A 24143-nucleotide genomic window follows, 5' to 3' on the forward strand; every position below is an offset into this window, starting at 1 on the left:
TGTAGCATACATATGAGACATAGAGTGCAGTCCTTCACCTTAAGCCTAATAATAATAATAATAATAATAATAATAATAATAATAATAATAATAATAATAATTTTTATTTGTATACCGCTTTTCCTCCAGATCAAAGCGGTTCACAACACCTTAACAACCAGGGTTAAAATGCATTTAAAAACAGCAATGATTCACAGCAATATCCTAGACAACTATTCCCAGTCTTAATAATAATAATAATAATAATAATAATAATAATAATAATAATAATAATAATACAGTAATAAACCGTTTATTTATAGCCCGCTTTTCCTTGGCAGATCAAAGCGGGTTACACAGAAGTCTTGGATCCTGATGCTGTTGAACTTCAGTTCCCAGCCAGCATAGAAACACTGAGAGATTATGGAGTTGTGATTCAACATCATCTGGGACTAGGGATACCATATCCTGGTGGCCACCGGGAAAATCCTGCTTTTGGGGGCCCCTCCTGGTCCCGGCCCAGTTTGGCCCCCAGCCATGCATTGGTCCCGGTTCGGGGCCCGCTCCTGCGGCCATTGCCACTGCCGCTAATGCGGCTGGCCGTGGCGCCAACCCACCTCCTCCTGCTCTTCCTGGAGTGGTGGGACCGTGGGCAGCGCCAACCCACCTCCTCCTCCAGCTCCGCCTTCCTCCTCCTCCTCGGCTGCAGCAGCGCCACCGCCGCTGCCGCGCCTGGGCCAGGGCTTTCCTGCCCGTGCGTGCAGGGGGCTCTAAAGCAGGAGCTCATCCCCTGCTTTGGCCAGCCAGCCAATGGCCAGCTGGCCAAAGGGGATGGGCTCCTCGGCGCACGCCGCCCTTTTTGGGCGGTCTGTATAGCGCCAAAGAATACGTTTCTAAGTCTGGTCACTTTAGCAGGGGAAAACTACTCTACAAATAAGAGGCAAATACTAATAGCAGAGAACAGAAATGTCTGCCTTCAGTATCTTTCTGTGGCTTTGTGTTTCCCAAAATAAATTATGTTCAGTAATAGCTTTTCCACATTATTCCTTTTGCACTACTATAGAACTGAACTGCAAGAGGTAACAATCGCTGTATATCTCTTACATTTCTATTCCTCTGTTCCTTCAAGAGGTTCAGGATGGTATACATGGTTGACCTTTTTAGCTCACAGGACCACCTGGTGAGGTAGGTTAGGCTGAGAATCAAGGATGCAAGTATACTATGTAAGCTTTCTGGCCAAGCCAGAGAACAATGCTCAGGTTGTAATATCACACTGCCAATTTCACATTTGTATTTGGAGAAATTGCCCGGGTGAAAGGGATGCAGTAGAAGATCATATGTGATTGAGTTCCTTGGAAGAAAAGTGAAATAAACTATAATAAAAGTGACAATTAGCTTGCCTGACCGAACCAGTCTTTTATAAGAGCATGCAAATTTTAAAACAGAAGCTCTAAATCAGTAAAGAAAAAGGGTGTTAATATTACTATCTGAAGAAAAATGGAAGAAAATGTTCTTTAGGTCCCAAGACATGCTTGTTAACAAAGATACATGAACACCGCTTTAAAATGTTTGGTAGGTGCTGTAGGGCTCTGACTTGTTTAAGCTTTATGTCCCAGAATTTAAGTACCAAATGCTGGGGTCAATGTGGTAGGTGAGGGTTTGCACCTCCATATTTAGTGGCACTGCCCACAAACATAAAAACTTTGAAGAGTGGTATATAATGAAATACATTAAGCCTAACTTCAGGTCAAGAAATCAAGTTGTCTTTATCATCAATATTTCAGGTAGAAAATATGCCTCTCTTGTAGTTGTTAGTATATTATGCCATTGAACCAGGCTAGAAATTGCAAAGGATTGGAGGAAAAATTCTGTTGAGCTCTCAATATGGAAATATTAACTATGAATTAGAGAAAAAGCCCAACTTTCACCACTATTTTTAGGAACTTGGTCTCCCTTATTTTTACATATGTTAATAACAGCAAACAAACACTCTTGCCTCCAGCTAGTTCTGTAAATCTGTGGAGTAATGTTTTGTTTTTAAGGAATGAAGTTATCAATTTTGTCGATTTGTCAGCTTTACATATAAGTCATCCTTTCTAGCCAAATGGAACTTAGATATCATACTGGATTTTTTTTACTCTGTTCATCTATTAAATGGGAAAACTCAATAATAAAAATTCATTAAATTTATCTATTTATTTATAGAATAGCAACTCAGCTTCCATAGGATCAGACCATGTGAATTTGAAAGCAAACATCACTTGTTCTAGAATATAATGGCACAAACAGAACTTAAGAACTACTGCCAAGAACAGTTGAAGATGTGAGCCTCTAGTGCATTTTGGCATCTTGTAATAGCTACAGGAAGGAAATCTGTTCAAAAAGAAATGTGCCCACGTTTTCCCACTTCCATCACCCGAGGTTCTTTGACATTCCTGGAACTTAGCTCCATCAGCAGTGCAAGGTAACAGGAGAGCACAAAGCAAAGTGAGCGGTCCTGGTTGCGTTCCAAGAACTTGCAAAGAAAATGAAATGAGATGCAGTTCTCAATTTCGAAATATGTCTGGAGAAAGAAGACATTGGTATTTAAGTGAATGAGGCACTTACATTTACAAGACCTTTTTGTGTATGTACATTGCAGTAACATGAATTCTGAATTGCAGCATGAAGATAAGGACAATGTAGAACCAGCTCAGCCAACTGAATAACCAGTGAAGTTAGGAGATACAGCTCATTCCAGGGCAGTTTAATCTGCATTCATGTTTTATAACTGTGTGTGTATGGGTGAAAGGAATATCAAATAAAACATAAACCAGAGGCAAGAAATTTTGGAATGTAACAATTTATTGGGGTTCATCTTTTTAATTCCCCATTTCTGGCATTGATACAATACTCAAGAGCAGCAGAAAGAACAAAATGTACAAGGATACAAGAGTAATTAGCACCCCATGCCACCAAACCTGGAGCAAACCACTTTTCTGACAGAAATGCTGACAGGACAGCGTGATTGAATCACCTGCCCCACAACATTTCACACCCACCCACTCTAAACAGTTTAGCCAGCTGAGAACTGGATTTAAAAAAGCAACCAAGCAAATGCAAACACTATATTTAAAAATGAAGAATTATAAGACAAAAAATATATAGGTAACACTTCATTCGTGCACAATTATTTCAAAATAAAAAAGTTACCAGATATATATTTAGCTATTGGTTTGCAAAGCATATTTTGTATGCCAAGAGGCAAGAACACATCATCAGTTCATTCTTTTACAGAATTTAGCACACAGCCTCAACTTTGCAAAACCTACATGCACAGGCTTACAATTAAGCACTCAAGTTATCAGAAGTTTTATTAGGCCAAACTGAGTGCCACCATCACTTCAGAAAGCCCTTCTATGTTAACATGGGCTATAAGCCATCAGCATCAAGATATGGCAAGGCTGAGGCCTGGCATTGGCAAGTGCAAGGGTGAATGCAAAAAGAGGAGCAAGCACCAATTGTATACCTCTCCGCAATGATCTGTGTGAAAATGAGAGGCTTTTCTTCAAGAGAACTGATAGAAGACAAAAACAACAACAACAACAACAAACAAACAAAAACAAAGCAAAACATGATATATCAAATGGTTTGGGCATAACATGGAAGGTATCAGGGAGGAAAAACAAGCTTTGGAAACTTCATAAAAGCCATTATCAGATATATTTACTCCACGGTGATACCATGAAGCAACTCTGATTCCTGTAGGAGTCTCTACATTCTGAAAACCCTTTGCTCTTGTGAAATTCACCTTAGAAAATAGTCATATTTCTCCCCCCTCATCCAGCTTTTACATCTGCACTATTTTCCCCCATTCTTTCCATTTCAGGCCGTATGGGTAAAAGGTGTTCTCAGAATTAAGCTCCCTTTGTTATCATCATATTACAGAGGATGGGGTATCTTATTACTAAGAGGTCTAACACCAGTGATCTACCACTAGTTACATGTGATGCTTATAGCAGTCCCTGAAGGACGGATCATTTATTACATTTGTTTGGATCAGTGGAAAAACCCTACAAAAGAGATGGGAGCTGCTTCTCAATGTACTATAAATACAACATTGGGAGAATTTCTCCATGTTTTTCAATACATAAGAATGTGGCATTTCCTTGATATAACTGTTTTCTAAGAAATGGCTATGGACATATTGAATAGCCTCAGCAGAACCTCAGATGCCTTCTGAGTAGTAAATATTCCCCGCTATGCTATACAATACAAAAGTCAATTCCTGCAAGTTGTTCTTGTGTCTCCCAAGATGGGAGAGCAGTTCTCTGACGACCTGACATAAGCATTGAATGTGGGAGTTATGCAAACAAGGGGGGATTTAAAATGGTTCACACTAGAGGCCCAGACATGACAGTGCTGTATTTTTAAGCATGTGCTTATATTTCTTAAGTGCTATGCAAAACAGGAATGGGTTATCAGAACGTTAGAATCAGGAACTGAATAAATCCAACCAATGGAAACATTTAAATTAATCTGCAAAACATCTTCACCTACACTGTAGGTCCTACCACGTAGCTTTTACTGCCCATAGCAAAGGGGGGGAAAAATCCTGTCAGAGCTTCTATTCTCTTGTTTTCCTTATCTCTCTGCCCCACCTATTCATTTGACAGTACACACACCTTCTTCCCCAAGACAGCATTGCTCTCTTGCTTCCATTAACTGAATCTCCATTTTAGGGAGCAACTGAAATAGCACAATAGCTTTCTTCCACCTTAAGAAGCAAAGTCATGCCTCTTCAGAAGCCTTCTGCATTCTTTCAGGACCAGTGCTAGATATGGATATAGATATGGAATATTCTTTAAAGAAAACTGACAAGAAATTGTCAGGCTCTAAGCATCTCTTGACCATGTCTCCTCTTTGTCAAGAACAGAAGCATTGGGAGCACCAGACAATTTCATCTTGTGATACACAAAAGGAAGAAATACGGGCACAGAACACACACATTTTTCTTACCTCACTCAGCATTTGAGAAATAGAGAATGCAATCAAGTAGACTCAAGATTATAGCCACCAGAGGGACCAAACATGAGCACTGTGGAACCCCTGTAGTGCTTGGGCAAATTAGCCATCAGCCTATGGACAGGCTGTGAGACCTGAATCCTATTTCAAACACAGCAGACTCATTGAAACAACTGTTGAATGGTAAGTCAACATTGATATAATTGGTGTCTTTGTGTTTACTCTAGCCATGACTAGTCCTAGTCTTCAAACTCTGTCCTAATGCACTAGTAGCATCCATAAATACCACTGATTGAGCCAGCAAAAGGGTGAAGCTGAACTACTCACCTAAGCCTATCAAGTTCTCCTGTACTGAAGCACACCTGAGATCACACTGCTTTCATTAAGAGGTAACTTTCCTCATTACAGGTGAAATCTTAATGATGGCTAAATGTATTTGGTGGTTCAAGAGATGCACCAAATCTTCCATGCACCAAAGGTTGTAGTATGTATATGTTATTCTAGTTATGTTCATCTGCATATATTATTTTGCATAATTTATTTTTCTTATGCGAGTTACTCAGAGGTGCAAGAGGAACTGTGCGCCATACAACCACTAACATACTGAAGTTATATGTTTATCCAGGCTCCACTCCACCATTGGGGGGGCAGGCTTTGCTCCTATGTTTCTAACTCAGACATGCTACATTTGCAGATCTACACAGCCTTGGTTCTATAATTTGCATCAGTGTTGTGTCTGAATATATAGATGCATGGCAGTGCCCTACCCATATTAAAGAAAATCCTTTGGCTGAGTCACAGATGATGCAGCTAATCATTCAGGACATAAAAATGACACCAGGAAGAACCTCAGCCCAGCTGTGAACCATATGCTTTGCATGCAACATGGTCTCAGGTTCAGTTCCTAGAACCATCCATTTAAAAATGGCTGGGAAATATCTGTATCTTTGAGAAAGCTACTGACCATCAGGACAGCCAAGATTGGGCTAGATGGATCAATGGGTTGATTCAGCTTCAGATGCTTATTATATATTACACATTTACTAATCAGAAGTATCAGTTACTCTCTCTCTCTCTCAATTTGAATCAATATACCTCTCAAGTGGGGCAGGATAAGCAGGGCAGACTAAAAGGCAATCAAGGTAGTTGTAATTACAGGAATTCAGAGAGGAAGTCATATGGGGGGAGGAGAATATTGTTATCCTAAGCTCTATTTCTGTGGGTCCTCAAAATTGGAAACAGTCAAAAACTAACATTTATTATCCTGGGAAGATATTAAAAGGAGTACAATCAGAACTGTTCACAAGCATTAAGAACAAATTTCCCAAAGCAGCTTTCCCTCTGTTCACAATGCCATTCTCGTGTTGGCTAAGAGAGCAACAGATTCTCAAAAGAAAGCTATAAAACTTGCAGATCACAGCATTCAGACAATCTTAGTTCTCAACTCTGAGAACTCTGTTTACACTACTGGCCCATACTGCCCTTGTTTAACACAAAGCTCTGTCACAGATTAAGTGGAAGATTATTTATATATACACAGTACATACATTTACAACAAGAAAATAAGATCTCAGCTCTTGCACCGTTAGTCAAAAAAAAGTCAAAAAAAGCAGCAAAGCAAGCGATGCTGGAGCATGGAGTGTACCAGGCAAAACAGTGCAAGACTTCAGGGCAAGCGGCAAGGGTGGGCAGAGAATAACAACATGATGGCTCAGACAGCAGAACTCTGAGCACTTAGTGAGAAATGCATTCTGGATTTTTTACATTTCCTTGGCCAAGCCCCAATGGCCTTTCTCAATTTGCTCCACAACTCTAATAATTGCCCAGCAGAAAAAAATGATCAAGTACAGGAGAAATTCCTCTTATTCTGTTTCTTTGTCTGTTACCTCCAAAATTGTTTACCCAAGCACCTGCAAACTACTGGAAAGGTAAACTGCAAAAGACTGATGCTAAGTAACTAATTTTCCTTAAACATAAGAAGCCAGATATGGGATCCTGCTGCCAAGAAAACAGACCTTGGATAGCACCTATTTTATAACAGTGGTAGGGCTACATGATAGTACACCCTTTATTTGTCCAAGGAGGACTAACTTATGGAACAGTAAAGGAAAACTCTCCTATTGGAACAGGAGAAACAGTATTTCAACGGCTCACCCAAATCTCAAGTCCAGCTTGTTGTTTTCATACACTTACCTGTCACGCTCCGCTCCCTGTTCATATAACCATAGCTATTAAGAACTAATAATGAAGTATAAGTTAGTATATACTGAAAAAGGATATCACGATTTTTGTATGGTAAGGAGTAGGTTAAACAAAGGGAGCACCCCTAAAAAAACAAGAGATAAAAAACAGTTCTATGCACAATGCAGGCACAAAGCTAAACACCCTAGTGGGGCAGATTCTTTTTTTCTTTTCTTTTTTGGAAATGGATGTCATACCTTTCCCTAAACAGATGACAAACATCCATTTTGGGTCTGCTTTGTTGTAGGTAAGAGATGTGAATAGTTAAGAGCATGGAAGCAAAGGTGCAATTATGCATGCAAGAGACAAAACACGAAAGCTATTTCCACAGACATTAAAAAACACCACCCACAGTAGCAGGACACAATCTTACTCCAATAAAAACCTGCCACCTTTCACCCCCACCCTTTTGTCCAATGTGCATGCTATAAATGCCAAGAGATGACTCTTCTGACCTGCATCTATCCAAAGAACTAGAAAGGCATTCAACACACATGGATTAAGAGGCTTTTCCTAACAAGTTTAAAACTGTAGTTCTCAAAATGGAACATGGCCACTGGCAAGATGACACCAGTTGCTGCTAAAGAATGAGCAAACTCTTGCCTGCCTCCTGTCTAGGCCTAATACTTGTTCAGACTCTGTTGAGACCAGCAGGGAGAACACCAACCTGCCCTCCACCTGTCTGTCCTATACAGGCCATTTTATGCCCTCAGATATCACACTGTCAACTGTTTACCATGTTGCACCCCTTGTACTGTATATTCTCTCCTTTCATGATGTCCCTTCCTCCAAGTTCTACACCACAAACATAGTCTAAAGCTGCCTTGCTCCTTTTGCTTGCTTTCCCTCAGGGCCTAGAATGAAAGTAACAATTGCAATCCATGCTGCCTACATGAGGGCAAGATTTGCTATCCTTAGGATGGCCACCATTATTTCTTGTCTTAGAAAACCACACTGTAAAATACCTGGCATAAATGGATGTGCAGCACACAGAACAAATCTGATTAACTAAAGATTTGTTTCTTGCCAGTCCCAGTATGCACGAAACTGAGCGAATTTTTTTCCAGCTTCTATAGGTTGGTTTGGTTTGGTTTCACAGCTACTGAAGAACCACAAAGCAGCAACATATTACTTTCAATTCAATACCTCTCTCTACAGTAGTGCCACCTTCGTCCACACTGTTAATTAGGACCCACAAATTAATGCCACACATCCCATCTCATTAAACTTTGTTAGAACAAAGCTAAATTCTAGCTTCATTATATTTAAGAATCAAGAGAAATAGGTAAAGAGAAAGGCATTCTCCTGATGCCCTCAAGTTAAGGGTACAAAAAGGAAAACAAAATAATGTTTTAATGATAAGAACTTGCTTCCTCATCTCAGAAACTGTTGCTCTTGTTGCACCTTTTGCTTTTCCCTCACCCAGACAGAATTATCTGAATGCCACCCTCCCTATCATACACAAATACTAAAAAATACTCTCTTCTTTAAGGACCAGCTAATATCACTACAGTTTGTGCAATCACTGCATTTAATATTCTTTAAATTCTCTATCCTCCTCTGTCTGTAAAAATCTCATTACCTTTTTTAAAAAACCTTTTCCTTTTTTCTTTTTTGCAAAACTAGTCTTTTTTTCTTCCCCCCTCCCCCCTCCATCAAACTCTCCTCTCTAAGAACAAAAAGGACAATAAACATGGCACAGACACAAACAATAATCCCTTGGTTCCCCCCCCCCCCCCCCCAATTCACATGCCATCTTCCAACCAAGTGTGTCTACAGCATGTTTTTTATCCTCTAATCACAAGAGGAAACATTCGGAAAGATTCAAGGCATCAAACATAGCTCAGTTACTAAGTAATAACAATAACTCTGCATCATCCTCTAGTGGTCAAATTGTATCAAGGACCAAGGTTGCCATTTAACAGGAATGAAAACAATTTGTTTTCAAAGTGTACCAAATGAGGAGGAAAAAAGTCAACACTCACCCAGCATCCCATGGGCACACATTTGCTGCTTCCCCACTTCCACAAATCACATGTATTTTTTTCTGGCATGGTGTGGGAAGATATTCGAAACTCTGTGAGCAAATGTACTAGAGGTTGAATCTCCTTAATTGGAATTCTGAAATCTAATGTATTCCAAAATCCAAAATTGTCCACATGGGTGGCTGAGATAGTGACACCTTTGCTTTCTCATGGTTCAGTGTACACAAATTTTGTTTCACGCACAACATTATTAAAAATATTATGTATAAAATTACTTTCATGCTATATGTATAAGGTGTATATGAAACATAAATGAATTTCATGTTTAGGCTTGAATTCTAGCACCAAAATATCTAATTATCTATAAGCAAATATTTCAAAATCCAAAAACACCTCTCAAGTCCAAACCACTTCTGGTTCCAAACATTTTGGATAAGGGAGATCCAACCTCTACCTTGATGGTACAATCCTGCTCCCCTCCTCCCTGATAAGTTAATTAGACTGTTAATATCAAGTAAATGGCCAAAGAGACAGCCAGATCAGCAGAACTATTTTTGCATCAGAGTAGCTTCTGATGCTATGCAAACTCAACTTTCCCACATTTCTGTAGACCTGTCCATATCCCTAGCCTGCACCTCTTTGATGGGGATGTAAGGAGATAGAAGAAGCAACACTAATGCAATCGACTACCAAGTCACCAACAGACCCTACTCCATTCAGCTGGCTCCTCAATATCAACTTGTTGGACTTTAGTGTCAGTGTGCCTCCTTCTCCACAAGAGAAAGTCTTTAGGGTGCTGAAGTGTCAGCTGTAGATGAATCAGCACATGACAATCATAAGCCGGACACTGGCTGCCAATTCCATTCTGATGGCAACTACTCCAAGAACACATGGCAATGGAGGAATTACTATCTGAATAGGCTTTCAAGTCTTCTTCACTCAAGACTGCGTCAGTTATTATGGGAGAGATGAATTTCTTTTTATCATGTACATTAGGAAGCACAAACGTGCCAAGGAAGCTGCACATCTGAAGGCATGCAGTAAATACACACCCAGGAACCACAGTCATGCACCTCCTAGGCATGTATTTAGTTCTCCACTCCAAAAGAATCAGGTTGCCTTACCTTCATGTTAAAGTAGCAGTGAGGCATTAAAGGGAAATGGTCTTTACCACACCATGTGAAGTTGTCCCTCTGCCTGCCCCCAGTTTCTGGTACTGGGTCCTTTTTATCCTGGAACAAACTCCAACAAAATAGTGTCCCATTCTATTGTTTTATCACTGAAAGGAATAAAAGAGTCAACCTGATGCCCTTGGGGGTTTCCTTCATTAAATCAACCAGTTTCTAAAATTATGCACATTTTAAGGAAGGCAAAATTTCAACCTGTACAAACCATGATGACAAAAAGCTTGGAAAGGAGCCAGGGATAAATCAACCAAGGGATCATGTACTAAAATATCCGAGGAGTTTCCTATTAAAATTCCCTTTTATATTGCCCATCTACTTCTTTCAAATATTAGACAAACTTCAAAACAAAACACCACAAACATACCCAGCAATCTCAAAACACGATTGACTAGTATGCACCAGTATAATAGTTCCTCTCTTGCGGCTTCATAAAATAATTCTATTTTTTCCTTTAAAGTCTTCTCTTTAATACAAGTCTCCCTGTTGACCCTCCCATTATACATCTCTACCCTCACCCAGCCCACCCACCTTTGAAGCTACAGCTGTAAGCCTCCCACTTCTTCCAACGCAAAGCAGTGATACAGCCTGCCTCAACAAACCCACCAAAAAAAGAAAAAGAAAAAGAGCTATCCAAAGCATAGACAAGTGGATCTGCAGAAAGCCTTGGACTCACACATTACTGGAAGGTGTGTAGGATCACAACCCTGCACACATTAAAAAATTCACTGGTTTCAAGAATTTTTAAAAGACACAAAAGGTGTTGTACATTAGGATAAAGGAATAGCAACATTTTTGAATCTCATGTCTTAGATATCAACTACACTCAACTGGCACAGACAATCACAGATTAACATTACACATTTTGCTTCTGTTAGGCATCTCTATGTATAAACACTTATACTTAAGATTATTATTAAGGTTATCACCACATACCATCGTTCAGACCTGTAGTAGGCAAAGTCCTGGGTTCTTTAAGCACAGACAAAGTCAATTGGAACTTTGCTAAGTCACTGAAGAAATGTGTACTTTGAAGAAAAGCGAGGCAACATTAAAAAAGAAAGGAGAAGAGAAAGGAGCAAAAAAGTCCTTCTTAATGTGAGACACCAAGATTAGAGCACCTCAAAAAACAAAACAAAAAAACTTGTCAATCAAGGAGCAAAAAGCCACAATGTTTGCAGCACCAGCTTTTACATGTATTGATAAATAATTAACTCATTGTAAAAAAACAAAAAACAAAACAACACTAAGCAAGCCCTTGAAAGGTAGAAAGTTCAAACAGGAATACAGGGAACAGATGTGAAGAACTGGGTTATTTCAGTGACAGCATAGCATGCAGGCAAGCCCTTAAGAATGATTACCTCAAACACACCTTTGCCCCCAACAGTGTAATAAATTTTACAAACAGAGTAACAGGCAACATCACACACAGGCACACACGCACACACAGGTGCCACTGGTAACAGAACAGGCACACAGGAGGGGGAAAAACCTTGCAATAAGGATGCAACGTAATGTGACAAGAGAGCCATGAAGCAGAAGCTTGCAGAAGTGGCTTTACTTCTGCAATGAACCTTGGATACATGAGTTCATAGTTATTAACACCTGTTGGATGGTGGAGGGAAGGTAGCAAAAGAAACCACATTAGCATTTGCTTTCAAGACAAGGTGTTAAGGTTTCAGTCAGAATGAATTCATTTAAAGCAATGCATTGTGGGGAGGTGGCTGGGAGGGAGGCAAACATATACTGCACATGCACACCACACATACAACTCAAGTTCTAAGAGACACATAGTAAGATTTATAAAGGTTCTTAGCACCTTTGGTGGCAATTGCAGAGGCAGCACGAGATACTGGAAATTGCAGGTATTTAAGTTCTTCCATCTCATTCAACTAGAGAGATGTGTAGATGAGGAAAAGCACGGCAAGCTTTTTTCATCCATCACACAGGAAAGATGATAAAATCAAGTTCACCAATGCAAAATATGAATAGGCTTTTTCTCACCACACATTTCCATCTCTCCTGTATGATATGAATTCATCTATTTTTCACCGTTCAAAAAGCCAAGTGCCTCAGTAAGAAGGAGGAGGAATGGCAGCAGATGACATGACAAAACTGGCAGCTTTAAAAGGTTGAAGAAGCTCTAGTTTGATCAAAACAAATTTACATGATGTGCTAGAACCAGGGGTAAAAAGGCAGATGAAAAGGGGAGCACACACCCAGGCTGGCAACAAGTGCTACTACAATTAAACAAGTTAGCACCCCTAATATTATGCAAGGTGGAAGAGCTGGAGGATATTGCCAGATTAGGATGCATAAATCCCCCAAGAAATTCTGCAGCAGACTCTATTTAACCAGCACGATCTCTCTTTTGTCTAATGCCCCCCCCCCAGCTTCTTCTTCGAGTCTAGTCAGTGCTAGCCATTGTACTCAAATCACAGATGTAAGAGAAATGTGTCAGCTTTTGGTTATAGCTGAAGAGCTGTAAAATAAGGAGTGTAGAATCTGCCTATGTCTTTGGCCAGTAGATATTGTTTCACTAAGCTGGGTGGAAAAACATCCTCATTTAAAAACATATCTGCCATCCGTTCATGTCTTTATTTGCCAACCTCCAAGTAAGTGCAACACACTCCTTGCAGACAAAAGTGAATTTTTTTGTCCCATTACAACCCCTAGCAGCTTTAACATCTGACAACTTCAAGCACATGTACTCCAATCCCTCCATTATCATCTTAATTTCCAAGCTAAAACAGAAAGAATAGGTGAAAAAGGAGAGAGAGGAGAAAACAGGCATTCACACCATGCATGATCTTACAGTAGAGCCTCCCTGCCCTATCCCCCTCCCCCAACCCCAGTGAAGAGGAATGCAGCTTCTCATTTGCCTCCGCCACTACTGCCTCCACCACCTCCAGCTGCAGCCACCTTCTCAAAATCCTCAGCATTGCAGAATTCCTTGATGGTGACTGTTAGGAGGTTGCTGGTGACATCAGTGACCACCACATTTGAGCAAGGGGACATTTCAGGGCGCCAATCACCAGCTTCCTGCTCTGGATCAGATGAAGATGGCGATGATGGCATCTGATTTGCTCCACCTCCTCCTGAAGGAGATCGCTTCCTAGTGGCTGCAGACTCAGGAGGAATTGACAGATCAAGAACCTCTGACTCACGCCAGTCAGGAATGGCAGGGCTTAGTGTCTCAGGAAGGAGCTTTGGTGGTGAATCATCTGGATCAGATGAGGAGTGCGGAGCTGGTGATGGGCAGTCAGAGGAGCTGGAACTGCGGGCATCGTAGGCAGCTGAGCCAATGAGCCCACGAGAAGCACCTTGAGAGCTTCCTGCCTCTGTCTTCCCTTCCAGTGATGGAGATGGAGCAGATGGTTTGTTGTACAGAGGGAAACCTCCAAATTTCATGTGGCGGATCTGGTTGCGAAGCATGCTCTCGCTAAACTTCTTGCTCTTGCCAATGACACGGTTTCGTGATGGGATCTTGGGCCGTGCCAAGCTTCCTGCCGCACCTGATGCTTTCCCACCTTTATCAATGACCTTCAGGTTGAGTATGATGCGGCTGCGCTTTGGCTCACGAGGCTTCACTTTCCGATTGATTATACGGACTGTCTCTGAAAAGGGTGAGACAGGAGGACGTATGCCTGTGCCTCCACCCACACCGCTATTCTGGGGATCTGGGCGAGGCAATGGACGGCGAGACATACGGTGACATCGCCGAATGTCCTTCTTCAGCCGGTGCACTGCAGCACTGGAGTGGAGCTTTGGTGAGGATGTGCTGGAACTAGGCTTAACAGAAAAATGTACATCCCCAATGTGTAGGGCCTCTGCCTGGGCCCGAGCCTGCAGTGGATGGGGGAAAACAGAAAACATGAAGTTAGTTTGGAATAAAATAGTTTACATATTGAACTTAGATGCTGAGTATATCAAGTCTAACTGGATGGAGTGAGGAATTGTTCTGCACAGGGCTGGATTTCAAACCTATTGTGGTCCAACTTGGAACATGACCTGAACAACTAACACAGGTTCAACACATTTAAAACCAATACATCTATAGATAGAAAAGGCATAGCCCATATACCTTGAATACAGTCCCATACATATTGCACTCTCTGGGTTTTTAAACAATTTAGCATCCTGCAGTTATTCTAGAATAAAAGGACACACTTTGGGGTTAGACAGATGATGCTGAATGCACTCATTTAGCAGAATCCAGTGCAGCCAAATTAGAACCAACCAAAACTGTGTGTGTATGCAACAGGAATTTGAAAATGAATAAAAAGGCAACCATTTGTACCTGTAAACATTCACCGAAATACTGTATAGCCTGTTACGTTACATAATTTTACATATTTCTAGCTACACAGCATGAGCACCAAAAACTCCTTTTGCTGAATTGCAAAAAAATATGTAACAGGACACCAGCAAGACTGCTTAATTTGGACTGGTACCCAATGCACATCTTGTAGTAAACTAGTTCCATGGCAAGCTCTGTTACATAGTAAGATAAACCTCTACTGCAGTGGTTCCCAACCTGTGGGTCGGGACCCCTTTGGGGGTCGAATGACCCTTTCATGGGGGTCGCCTAAGGCCATTGGAAAACACCTATTTAATTACAGTTATGAAGTAACAATGAAAATAATTTCATGGGTTTGGGTCACCACAACATGAGGAACTATATTAAAGGGTCGCGGCATTAGGAAGGTTGGGAACCACTGCTCTACTGGATATCAGCATTATAGAACTGCCCAATTCTAATTCTCACAGACTCAGATCTACTTACCAAAACTTAAGCACTACTAAATGAAGAAATAGATTTGAGGAACAGTACTATGTCATCAGTTGGAGAGGAGAAGACTGAGAGGTAACATGATAAGCATCTTTAAATGTTGAGAGAAATTTCATCATGTAGAAAAGAAGCAAGTTTGTTTTCTGCTGCTCCAGAGACTAGAACATGAACCAATGCACTCAAATTACAAGAAAAAAGAAGAACCTCTTCATTGTATGAGCTATTTGACAGAGGAATGTGGATTGCCTTGGAGGGTGGTGGACTCTTCTTCTTTGGAGGCCATTAAGCAGAGGTAGGATGGGCCTTTCAGAAGTGCTTTAGCTTTGTATTCCTCCATGGCGTGGGGTTGAACTAGATGACCTTTGGCACCTCTTTCAACTGTTAAGATTCTGATTCTATGATTCTATTTTGAAACACTTAATTCTTCAACATACAATTATTAAGAAATTGCCTATTTACTCTGAAATAAGATAATTATATACAAATACACGCTAAAAGATAAACAACTCCCAATTATTTTGGCATCTTTCTTTGGAATAGAGAAATCAAAGGTCTCTACAAGGGCCAGCTCTAGTTATTTTGGCACCCCCCCTCACCCCATAGCCCCTCAAAGTGTAGGGAAAATGTAGGACATGATGTAAATGGAGGTCAAATTTTATGATATTCAAGAAAAATGGAGGACATGACCAACTAAAAGCCAAAAACATTAATAAAAAGCAATATAAATTCCTGTTTCTCAGTCATGCTCAAAATGGAGGACATTTTGACATTCTTCTGGATAGAATGTTGGGATGTAGCTTTGTTTGGTTTGTGTGTTGGACTAGGACTCTGGAGACCAGGGTTCGATTCCCTGCCTACTGGTTGACCTCAAGCAAATCACACTCTCTCAGCCTCCTCAGCAAAAAGCCATGGCAAACCTCCTATGAACAAATCTTGCCAAGCAAACCCCAGGATAAGTTTGCTTTAGGATCTCCATAAGGTGGAAAACAACTTGAAGGTACACAACAACAAATAATAAATAAATAATAACTGAGTACTGTCTCTTTAAGTGCAATGGAGGGTCTAACATGATGTAGTGGCCTGAGTATTGGACTAGGACAATGGGAAACCAGGGGTCAAATCCCAGCTTGGCCATGCAAACCCACTGGATGACCTTGGGCAAGTCATACTCTCTCAGCCTCTCAGGGGAACATAAAGGCAACCTCCCTGGAAGAAACTTGTCAAGGAAACTCTATAGGGTCGCCATAAGTTGGAAAGGATTTGAAGGCACACAACAACAACAACAACAACAACAACAACAACAACAACAGAAGAAAAGGAGGAGGGGGGAGAAAGAAGGAGGAGGAGGAAGAGGAAGAATAGGAGGGAGAGAAATAAGAGGAGGAGGAGGAAAAATAAGAAAAGGAGGAGAAAGAAGGTGAATAGGAGAAAGAAGATTAAAAAAGAAGAGGGGAGGAAGAAGCAGAGGAGATGGAAGAGAAATAAGAAGGGCCCAGACCAAAACCAAACTCCAACTCCCAGGAGGGGCAGGGGACAATGCCAGAGAGAGACAGACTTAGGCTGCATTTACACTGGAGAAATCATCTGGTTTGGCACTGCTTTTAAGCATCCTGGCTTAAGGCTATGGCATTCTGAGAGCTGGAGTATGTTGTGGGCCCAACTCCCAGAATTCCATAGCCTTGAGTCAGAAATGAGTTAAAGCGGTGCCAAACCTTGTTATCTCTCCAGTGTGGATGCAGACTGGTAGGCCCACACCACCAACACCAGGCAGAGAGCCCTCCTCCAGTCTGGCAGCTTTAGCAGCTGCTCCAAGCAGCTCTTTAGCTGCTGCTCGAGGAAGCTCTCTCCCTGCTGCTAGCTACTGGTTGCCTCATCCTCTGCTCCCTCCCTCCCTCCCTCTGCACGATTTGGGAGAACCTGCACCCCCTGGAACAGATCGGGGACATGACTGGAACGCCCAGCGGCAGCTGGGCCGTTCCTCCATGCAGTAAAATGCGTTCTGGGGACCATCACATTCCCAGAATGCCCCCTTTTCGGCACGCAACAGGCCAGTTCCAGGGCCCGTGCGAGCTTCTCTTTCTCTCTCTCTGCCTGGCTCTCTTTTGCCTCCTTGCCACCCCGCCCCCTCTGCCCCCCGCAAGTTTTGCGCCCTAGGCGACTGCCTAGGTCGCCTATATGGACAAGCCGGCCCTAGTCTCTACTGTATTTTGGACCTTCAGATTTCAAGACAAAGTTCCAAAATAAGTAATTATATGTGTTGTCACATGCTGGGATAGGATCCTTACATTATCCTGTGTCCAGAGAAAGGTAATGCAACTTCAACAATGGAATTTAATCACAAAATTTATGTAGGGAAGTTAAGCATCAAACACACACATAGGTTATTTTTAAAGAAAATTCTGAGCACATACGTTGACCACATTATATGTGCTGATCACATATTGCCAAAAAGATTAAACAGAGCTGGGGCAATTAAAGAATTTACTATTCAGACCTACTTCTTAATGAGGTGGAAAATTCTGCTTGCATTATATAACTTCAGATCAAAAGTGGTTGCTCACATGATTAAAGCATTCTCTATAAAAATATACTGTATCTATATCTATATATATCCCTGTACTGAAAACTATAGGCATCAGAGAAAACTGTCCTAATTCAACTTTCTCTTTGAATACTACCACCATCAGACTTTTAGTCTGTAAATGTACAGTTAAGGAACTATTTTATAACTTAAGTGCCATAATACAAATTATGCATCTACTCTCCTCTGATTTTTTTTTAACTGAAAGGCAACACCGGCAACAAAACAACTGAGAGGAAAAGAATACAGATGGAGAAATTGGCCTCTCTTTGCTGCTAGTTGTTCTCTCAACATCACCTCTGTTCCTATGAGAATGGGGAAAAGCGATATGGGGCCTTTTATTCCTTCTCCACAAACAGCTTGTGGAAGCCAGTTTTAAGAAAGGAAAGGAATTTGATCAGAGAGTGAAAAGATTAAATGGACTCTCTTCCCTAGCTGTAGTCACTGTGATTGCTTTTCAATATAAGTGGGCACAAAAGAATTGCACCACTGTAAGGAACATGGTTTGTTTTCACTGGAAACATGGTCACAGTATGGCAACAAACAACAACAACAACCAGCTATTTGGATCCTTGAAGCCTCAGTTATAGGACCCAAGATACGTTACAAAGTGAAGCTCTGCAGCTATGGTCTGAGCAATGTTACTATTTCCCACAGATCTTCTAGCATGTTCTTAATAGGACTGCAAGTAGTGAAACATGAGTCAAGCCATTCCTGGTCAAATCACAGGCAGAAAATTACCAACATCAGCCACCAATGGAAATACTGACTTAGGAGGAGAAACAGTGTGCAATGCTAGTCTAGATCTTGCTCAGTGCATATTACTGTATTGTGTCTAGGTACATTATAAAATGTAATAGTTTTTTGTGAGTTTTTTGGTCTATGTGGCTGTGTTCTGGAAGAGTTTATTCCTGATGTTTTGCCAGCATCTGTGGCTAACTCAAATCTCATCACATTCCATTGGTTAACCCAAATCTAACACTTCATAAAATTTATTCATGAAGTTAAACAGCACCATCTAGACAGAACTTAACAACTTAAACCCACATTTATAAGAACTTTCCGTGTAGAAATTATTTGATTTTTGGATTTGTGTTCTGAAACAGACTGAATGAACTCCCATCCAATGACAATAGTTGTGCGTAATATAACTAAACCACTATTTATGTACTTGAACACCAAGGAACCTGTGCAACAGGGCCTCCTACAAGCCTGGCTCTCTTCAGCAATTTCTTTGTTACTATGTGTGAACAAAAAATATGGTTTAAAATAAATGCTACATTCTTAAAATGAAGCTAGCAAAACCAAAACTAGAAAACAAGGTTAGCTGCTGGTTTCTATAGCAAATGGCTATGAAGTTTTATTCAAAGTATAATCCCTGGTTTTACAAAACAGTAAGACAGGGATGTGCTAAATCTGAGGTGCTTATTTTTCCTCTTAGCTGCAGGGGAAGAGGAGAAGTTATTATTTACAAGTAATATCATATTTAACATTACTTGCAAACATTAGACTAGATCCAGTTTGAGCCTCCCATGAACAGAAAAGCAAATCTCCATCCACAGAAAGCATCTGATCCAGCAGAATTCTTCTGTCAAAAGTAGGAAAGAGATCAATGATTCCTTCCTCCAGTTACAGATAACAGATTGTCCATATATCATTTGCAAAGTTTAACTTATCTTCAATTTAGCATTAAAATATATTTTTCAGTTTACTTGTTTTATCATGTATGTTTCACCCATTCAGAATTAATATCCCACTGTGTAATGCCTATAGGTAGATAGCAAAAATTTAATGCATTCTGGCCAAATCCTCAATAAACTGGAAACTGTTTATGTCCAATGAACCTAAACATTTACTGTATATACTCAGGTATAAGTCTAGAAAGTTTAGTCAAAAATTCACTCCAAAACCTTGAGTCGACTTATCGACAGGTCAATGTAAGTACAGTCTGCCCTCCCCATAAGTGGGAGATCCGTTCCGGACCACCACCACCCCTGCATATGGGGAAAAGAGCATATGCTCAAGCCCCATAGAAAATAATTGGGGGCACGCTTGTGGCAGCTCACGGGATGTGCAGCGCGAGTACGCACCCCATTATTTCTGTCGGGGATTGCTTTCCACGTAAGCTCAAAGCCATGGAAGGCAAGCCCGCCTATAAGGAGGGCCAACCGTACTATAACTCTTATTAATAACGGAACCAGCCATTGGTGAAAGACAAGAATGTAATATGTCCTGGAAAAACTGACCCCATTCTACTCTCTCATCCATCTAGACTTTTTGGTGAGCCTAAACAGTTATGCCTGCTGGAATTTTGTAAGTTCTTTGGCATTATTTTCCTTTGATTCATCCTTTAGATCATTTGTTACATGCTCCTAGATTTTAATTTTACCCTTGACTTATCCACGGGTCACATCAAAATCCAAAAGTTTGACCCCAAAACCTGCCTTCGACTTATACATGAGGTCAACTTATAGTTGAGTATAAGTACTTATTTATTTTGCATTCAAATCTTAACAGAATAACCACTGTATCTATCCCCGTTTTGCTAGTTCAGTTGGGCTCAATGAGTTTTCCCCACCATCTGGTGTCTATAATCAGAACTGCAGGGAAATATTTCTGTTCCTTCTGATTTTGTACCTACAGCGGGTCCTCCCCTCATATGTAAGGGGAAATCCACATATGCTTGAACCCCACTGGAAACAGTGGGGCTTGTGCTCATGGCTGCACGCACGACATTGCTTTAATGGCAGTGCAGCTTCCGTGTAAATTGGAAGCTGCTTATAGTGCGTCCGCGTATGGCACGGGTGCACTGTACTTACTTGTCCCAATAAATAAGCACCAACATCTCATCTAAAGCTTTAATGCAGTAACTGTATTGTTAGTAATTTATACAGTGCACCCGCGTCATACGCATATGCTGGAAGAAAATAATGGCGCGCACTCCTGTGGCATGCGCCCCCTGCACCACTACCACACCGCCATAGGCACGAGCCCCATTCATTTGAACATTTGAGCATCTGCGTTTTTTCCCTTACGCGGGGGAAGGTGGGTCCGGAACGGATCCCCCGCATAAGGGAAGGGACGATTGTATTGTGTTCTCTCTGCTGTTAGTCGGCCATGGAACAAGATGGCATGGTAAGATCACCAGACATAATGTCTCATGTTGAGTCTACCCTCTGTGCACCTAAGGCACAACCGTCCCCCCACCCCAATAAACACTCTTCACTTAGTCTATTGCATGGCTGCCCCCACTCCCACCAGTCTTCCACAGGCAAGCAATTTCAGCAGGCCTATTCATGCCCCCAATGTTACTAGGTATCCAGCTGAAGCACAGAGTCAAGGTTCTCCATCTTACACTTCACTTGGGAACCCAGGCTTATTCCCACTCCCGCTTCCCCATATAGAGAATGGAGAACAAATGTGGTTGAGTCCTGAGTCTGGGATTTGGCTGGTGCCAGCAACTTTGGTCAGAAAACAACAGGCTTGGGGCACTGTTTTCCTCCCTCCATAGCCTACTGAGGGAAGGACTCGGGGAATGGGGTAACCAAGGAGCACTGTTGGCAGAATGGCAGTTGTACCTTTTACAGTACTGCATAAGAAATATGCTCCTCATTTGTGCACAGTGCCAAGGTCTGCTGCATAGGCACAGTTCCTTCCCTTCTCATAAGCCAGAAAGGGACATTGGCTCTTACCAGTAATATGCCCATTTCCAGTAGATAAGAGCCTGGAATGTTGCTGCTGTGTAGGTATGCCTGCATTGGCCTGGATGAATAAGACTGGAACCATCCCATAACATGGAAGGTGAGATTTTTTATCTTTGTTAATAAAGTGAAACAGCATGGTTTGCCATGAAAAGCAAGTTGTTCAAATTATGTTTTTTTCTGCTGGAGTTCACCCTTCTATTAGCAGGTTAGCAATCCACAGCCTTGACTATCTGTGGATCGCCACATCTCATATTATTCAGTAGCAGCATGTGCATACTGACATGTCCACAAACACGTCACCACCATTAAATAATATGGGGCTTGATTGTCTGCAGTTTTTTTGCCATTTGTGGGGAAGCGCAAAATTGAACCCCTGTGGACGGGAAGGGTCCACTGTACCATTAGGCTTTGCCTCAGCTCATAATTAATTTCCCTGCTTGAGAATAAAAGAGATGTCAGAGCAGAAATTGAACAGGATTCCAAAATTATAACTCAGATAAGGAATTATAGAAGATTAAAAAGAAAATTGAAGGGCAAAAGCATCACTTGTCAAGGTATGCTGCTTCTTCCTCTCTTTCTTTCAAGTTCACAAGTTAGTTCTTGCAATGAGTAACTGGAAATTCCCTAGTGAGCTGAGAAACTTTTTCTTGCTACTGCCCACCCAATTAACTCTTCTTGGCTCACATCCACCCTCCTTTACATTTATTATTCATATCGTGACCAGTAAGATGCTTTGTAATCCACCAACAATTATCCATTACAAAGGGCATACACAAGCATGGCATTATAACATGTCAAAAATGGTCCTTTATTCTGTACCAAGAAGACAAGGATAAAAGGAAGATAGGTAATGTCAAGCTAATCTGGCCACCATATTTAAAATGTATTTCATAAAGTGTGCTACAGATCACAAACGCTTATAGGAAATAGAACTTATCAGTTTTTAAGGTGCCACAAAACTATTTTTTAAAATCATACTTAAGTCAGCATTGTCAGACTACAAATAGGAATTAATAGGAATGTTATAATTCAGTATTAGTATTTTATAGCTTGTATCTGTACTAGTAATGTATTTTTAATGATGTAATCCCGCTTCGATCCTTGGGAGAAGCGGCAAATATAAATTAAAATAATAATAATAATAATAATAATAATAATAATAATAATAATAATTATTATTATTATTATTAGTGTACCTATATCTAAATTCTCCATAATCTGTAGCCAATCACTACTCCCCTTTCCTGGCTATTGTCCTCTTCACTAATATAAAAGACAATTTTTCTGCCTAAATCCTATGAAGCTGTGGCCTAAACATTTTTTTTTAAAAAGCAGAATTGGCTATATAGTAATTCATGGATAGGATCTAGCCCTCAAAAGAAATTTCATTTGGCCACTAGGAGTTCTGTCTAGTTTTAATTAAGGAATGGTTATATTTTCCAATAGTTTCACTTGTGAGAAAAAGAAAAAAAATGCTTTCCAGTTGTAAAAAACAGATATACTAGGATTCTTTTTAAACATAGGCCCGTTACAGACCGTCCGTTTGGGGCGGCCTGTAACTGGCCCTTTCCCCGCTGGATTGGGGCCTTAGCTGCCACACTGGCAGCCTCTGAGGTGCCGATTCGCCGCTTTCCAGGCCGCTTCCCCGCGGCCTGGAAAGGGGTGTCCTTGGGTCTTCATGCCCGAAGGACACCCGACAGCAGTGGGGACGCAGAGAAAGGGTCACTAGCGCAGTCATGTAGAGGCTGCGCCAGCGATGCAAATTGTGGAAGGAGCTCCAAAATGGAGCTCCTTCCAGGGCCGCAGAAAGGGCACCCCAGGTGCCCTCGTGTGGCCCCACTACGTCACTTCCGCGGCGCCCCGTTTGGAGGCGGCGTGTTTGTGACGTAGTCATGGCGGTGCCCATGTGTATAGGGCGCTGGCATTTTCTCTGCGCTTATTAGGGTTAGGGGCGTCAGGAAGTGACGCCCCTTCCTAACCCTAATACGCGCTCCGCGTGTACTTTGTGCACGTCTGTAATGCGCCAAAGTTTCTCTTCTTACACTGTTTCTTGTAATGATGTTTATTTTTCATTTTCTATATACAACAATGTGTTTTTAAATAGTAAGTTTTGATCTACGTATAATCAGTCATAGATTTCATATAGTGTGCATATTCACACACACATGCAACTCCATCTACTTGTAAGCACATATGTTCCAGAACTATGAACTAGCCCTCATAACTAGATCCCTATTTCAGAGCTAGATGTTTGCGCAGGGGTCAGTTTGTGTGAAGCAAAACAAAAGCACAAGTTGGTGGTTAGAACATGGAATGCAGTATTGAGTGGCAGTCACGTGTATGGTGTACTGGCCATTATACTTCATTACTGTATCTGGCAAGTGTAAGCTTCCAAAGTATTAGCATCTACATTTGGTCTGCAAACCTACCTAACTCATTTTCCAGTCAAACCAATTATCAGATCACGTGTTTACCTATAAGTAAAATGTTTAGACACAAGAACCTTTTGCAAATCCTGGATAAACACTGAATGTTGAATTAGGACATTGGTGAGACCAGGGTTTGAATTCTTGCTTGGCCACAGAAACCTCCTCACTGGCAAGTCACCCTCTCTGAGCCTAGAAAGGAAGATCTTTCCCCACAAAGAACTTCTATGAAGAAAACCCCATGATA

The 24143-nt window shown here is 41.2% G+C and overlaps 2 protein-coding genes across 4 annotated transcripts in view; both read right to left on the reverse strand.

Annotated features, from left to right (window-relative positions):
* FAM227A (family with sequence similarity 227 member A) overlaps positions 1-24143 on the reverse strand; it is a 410174-nt gene that overhangs the window by 256910 nt on the left and 129121 nt on the right. The gene's annotated exons all lie outside the window — the stretch shown is intronic.
* The window catches only part of LOC121931457 (chromobox protein homolog 6-like), a 66742-nt gene continuing 51578 nt past the window's right edge, over positions 8980-24143 (reverse strand). The window contains exon 5 of the mRNA XM_042469260.1: positions 8980-14239. Within this exon, the coding sequence (XP_042325194.1) occupies positions 13268-14239 (972 nt within the window). The 3' untranslated portion in view covers positions 8980-13267. The remainder of the gene's footprint in view (positions 14240-24143) is intronic.

Source organism: Sceloporus undulatus, chromosome 5, assembly GCF_019175285.1.
Source record: "Sceloporus undulatus isolate JIND9_A2432 ecotype Alabama chromosome 5, SceUnd_v1.1, whole genome shotgun sequence".
Lineage (NCBI taxonomy): Eukaryota > Metazoa > Chordata > Lepidosauria > Squamata > Phrynosomatidae > Sceloporus > Sceloporus undulatus.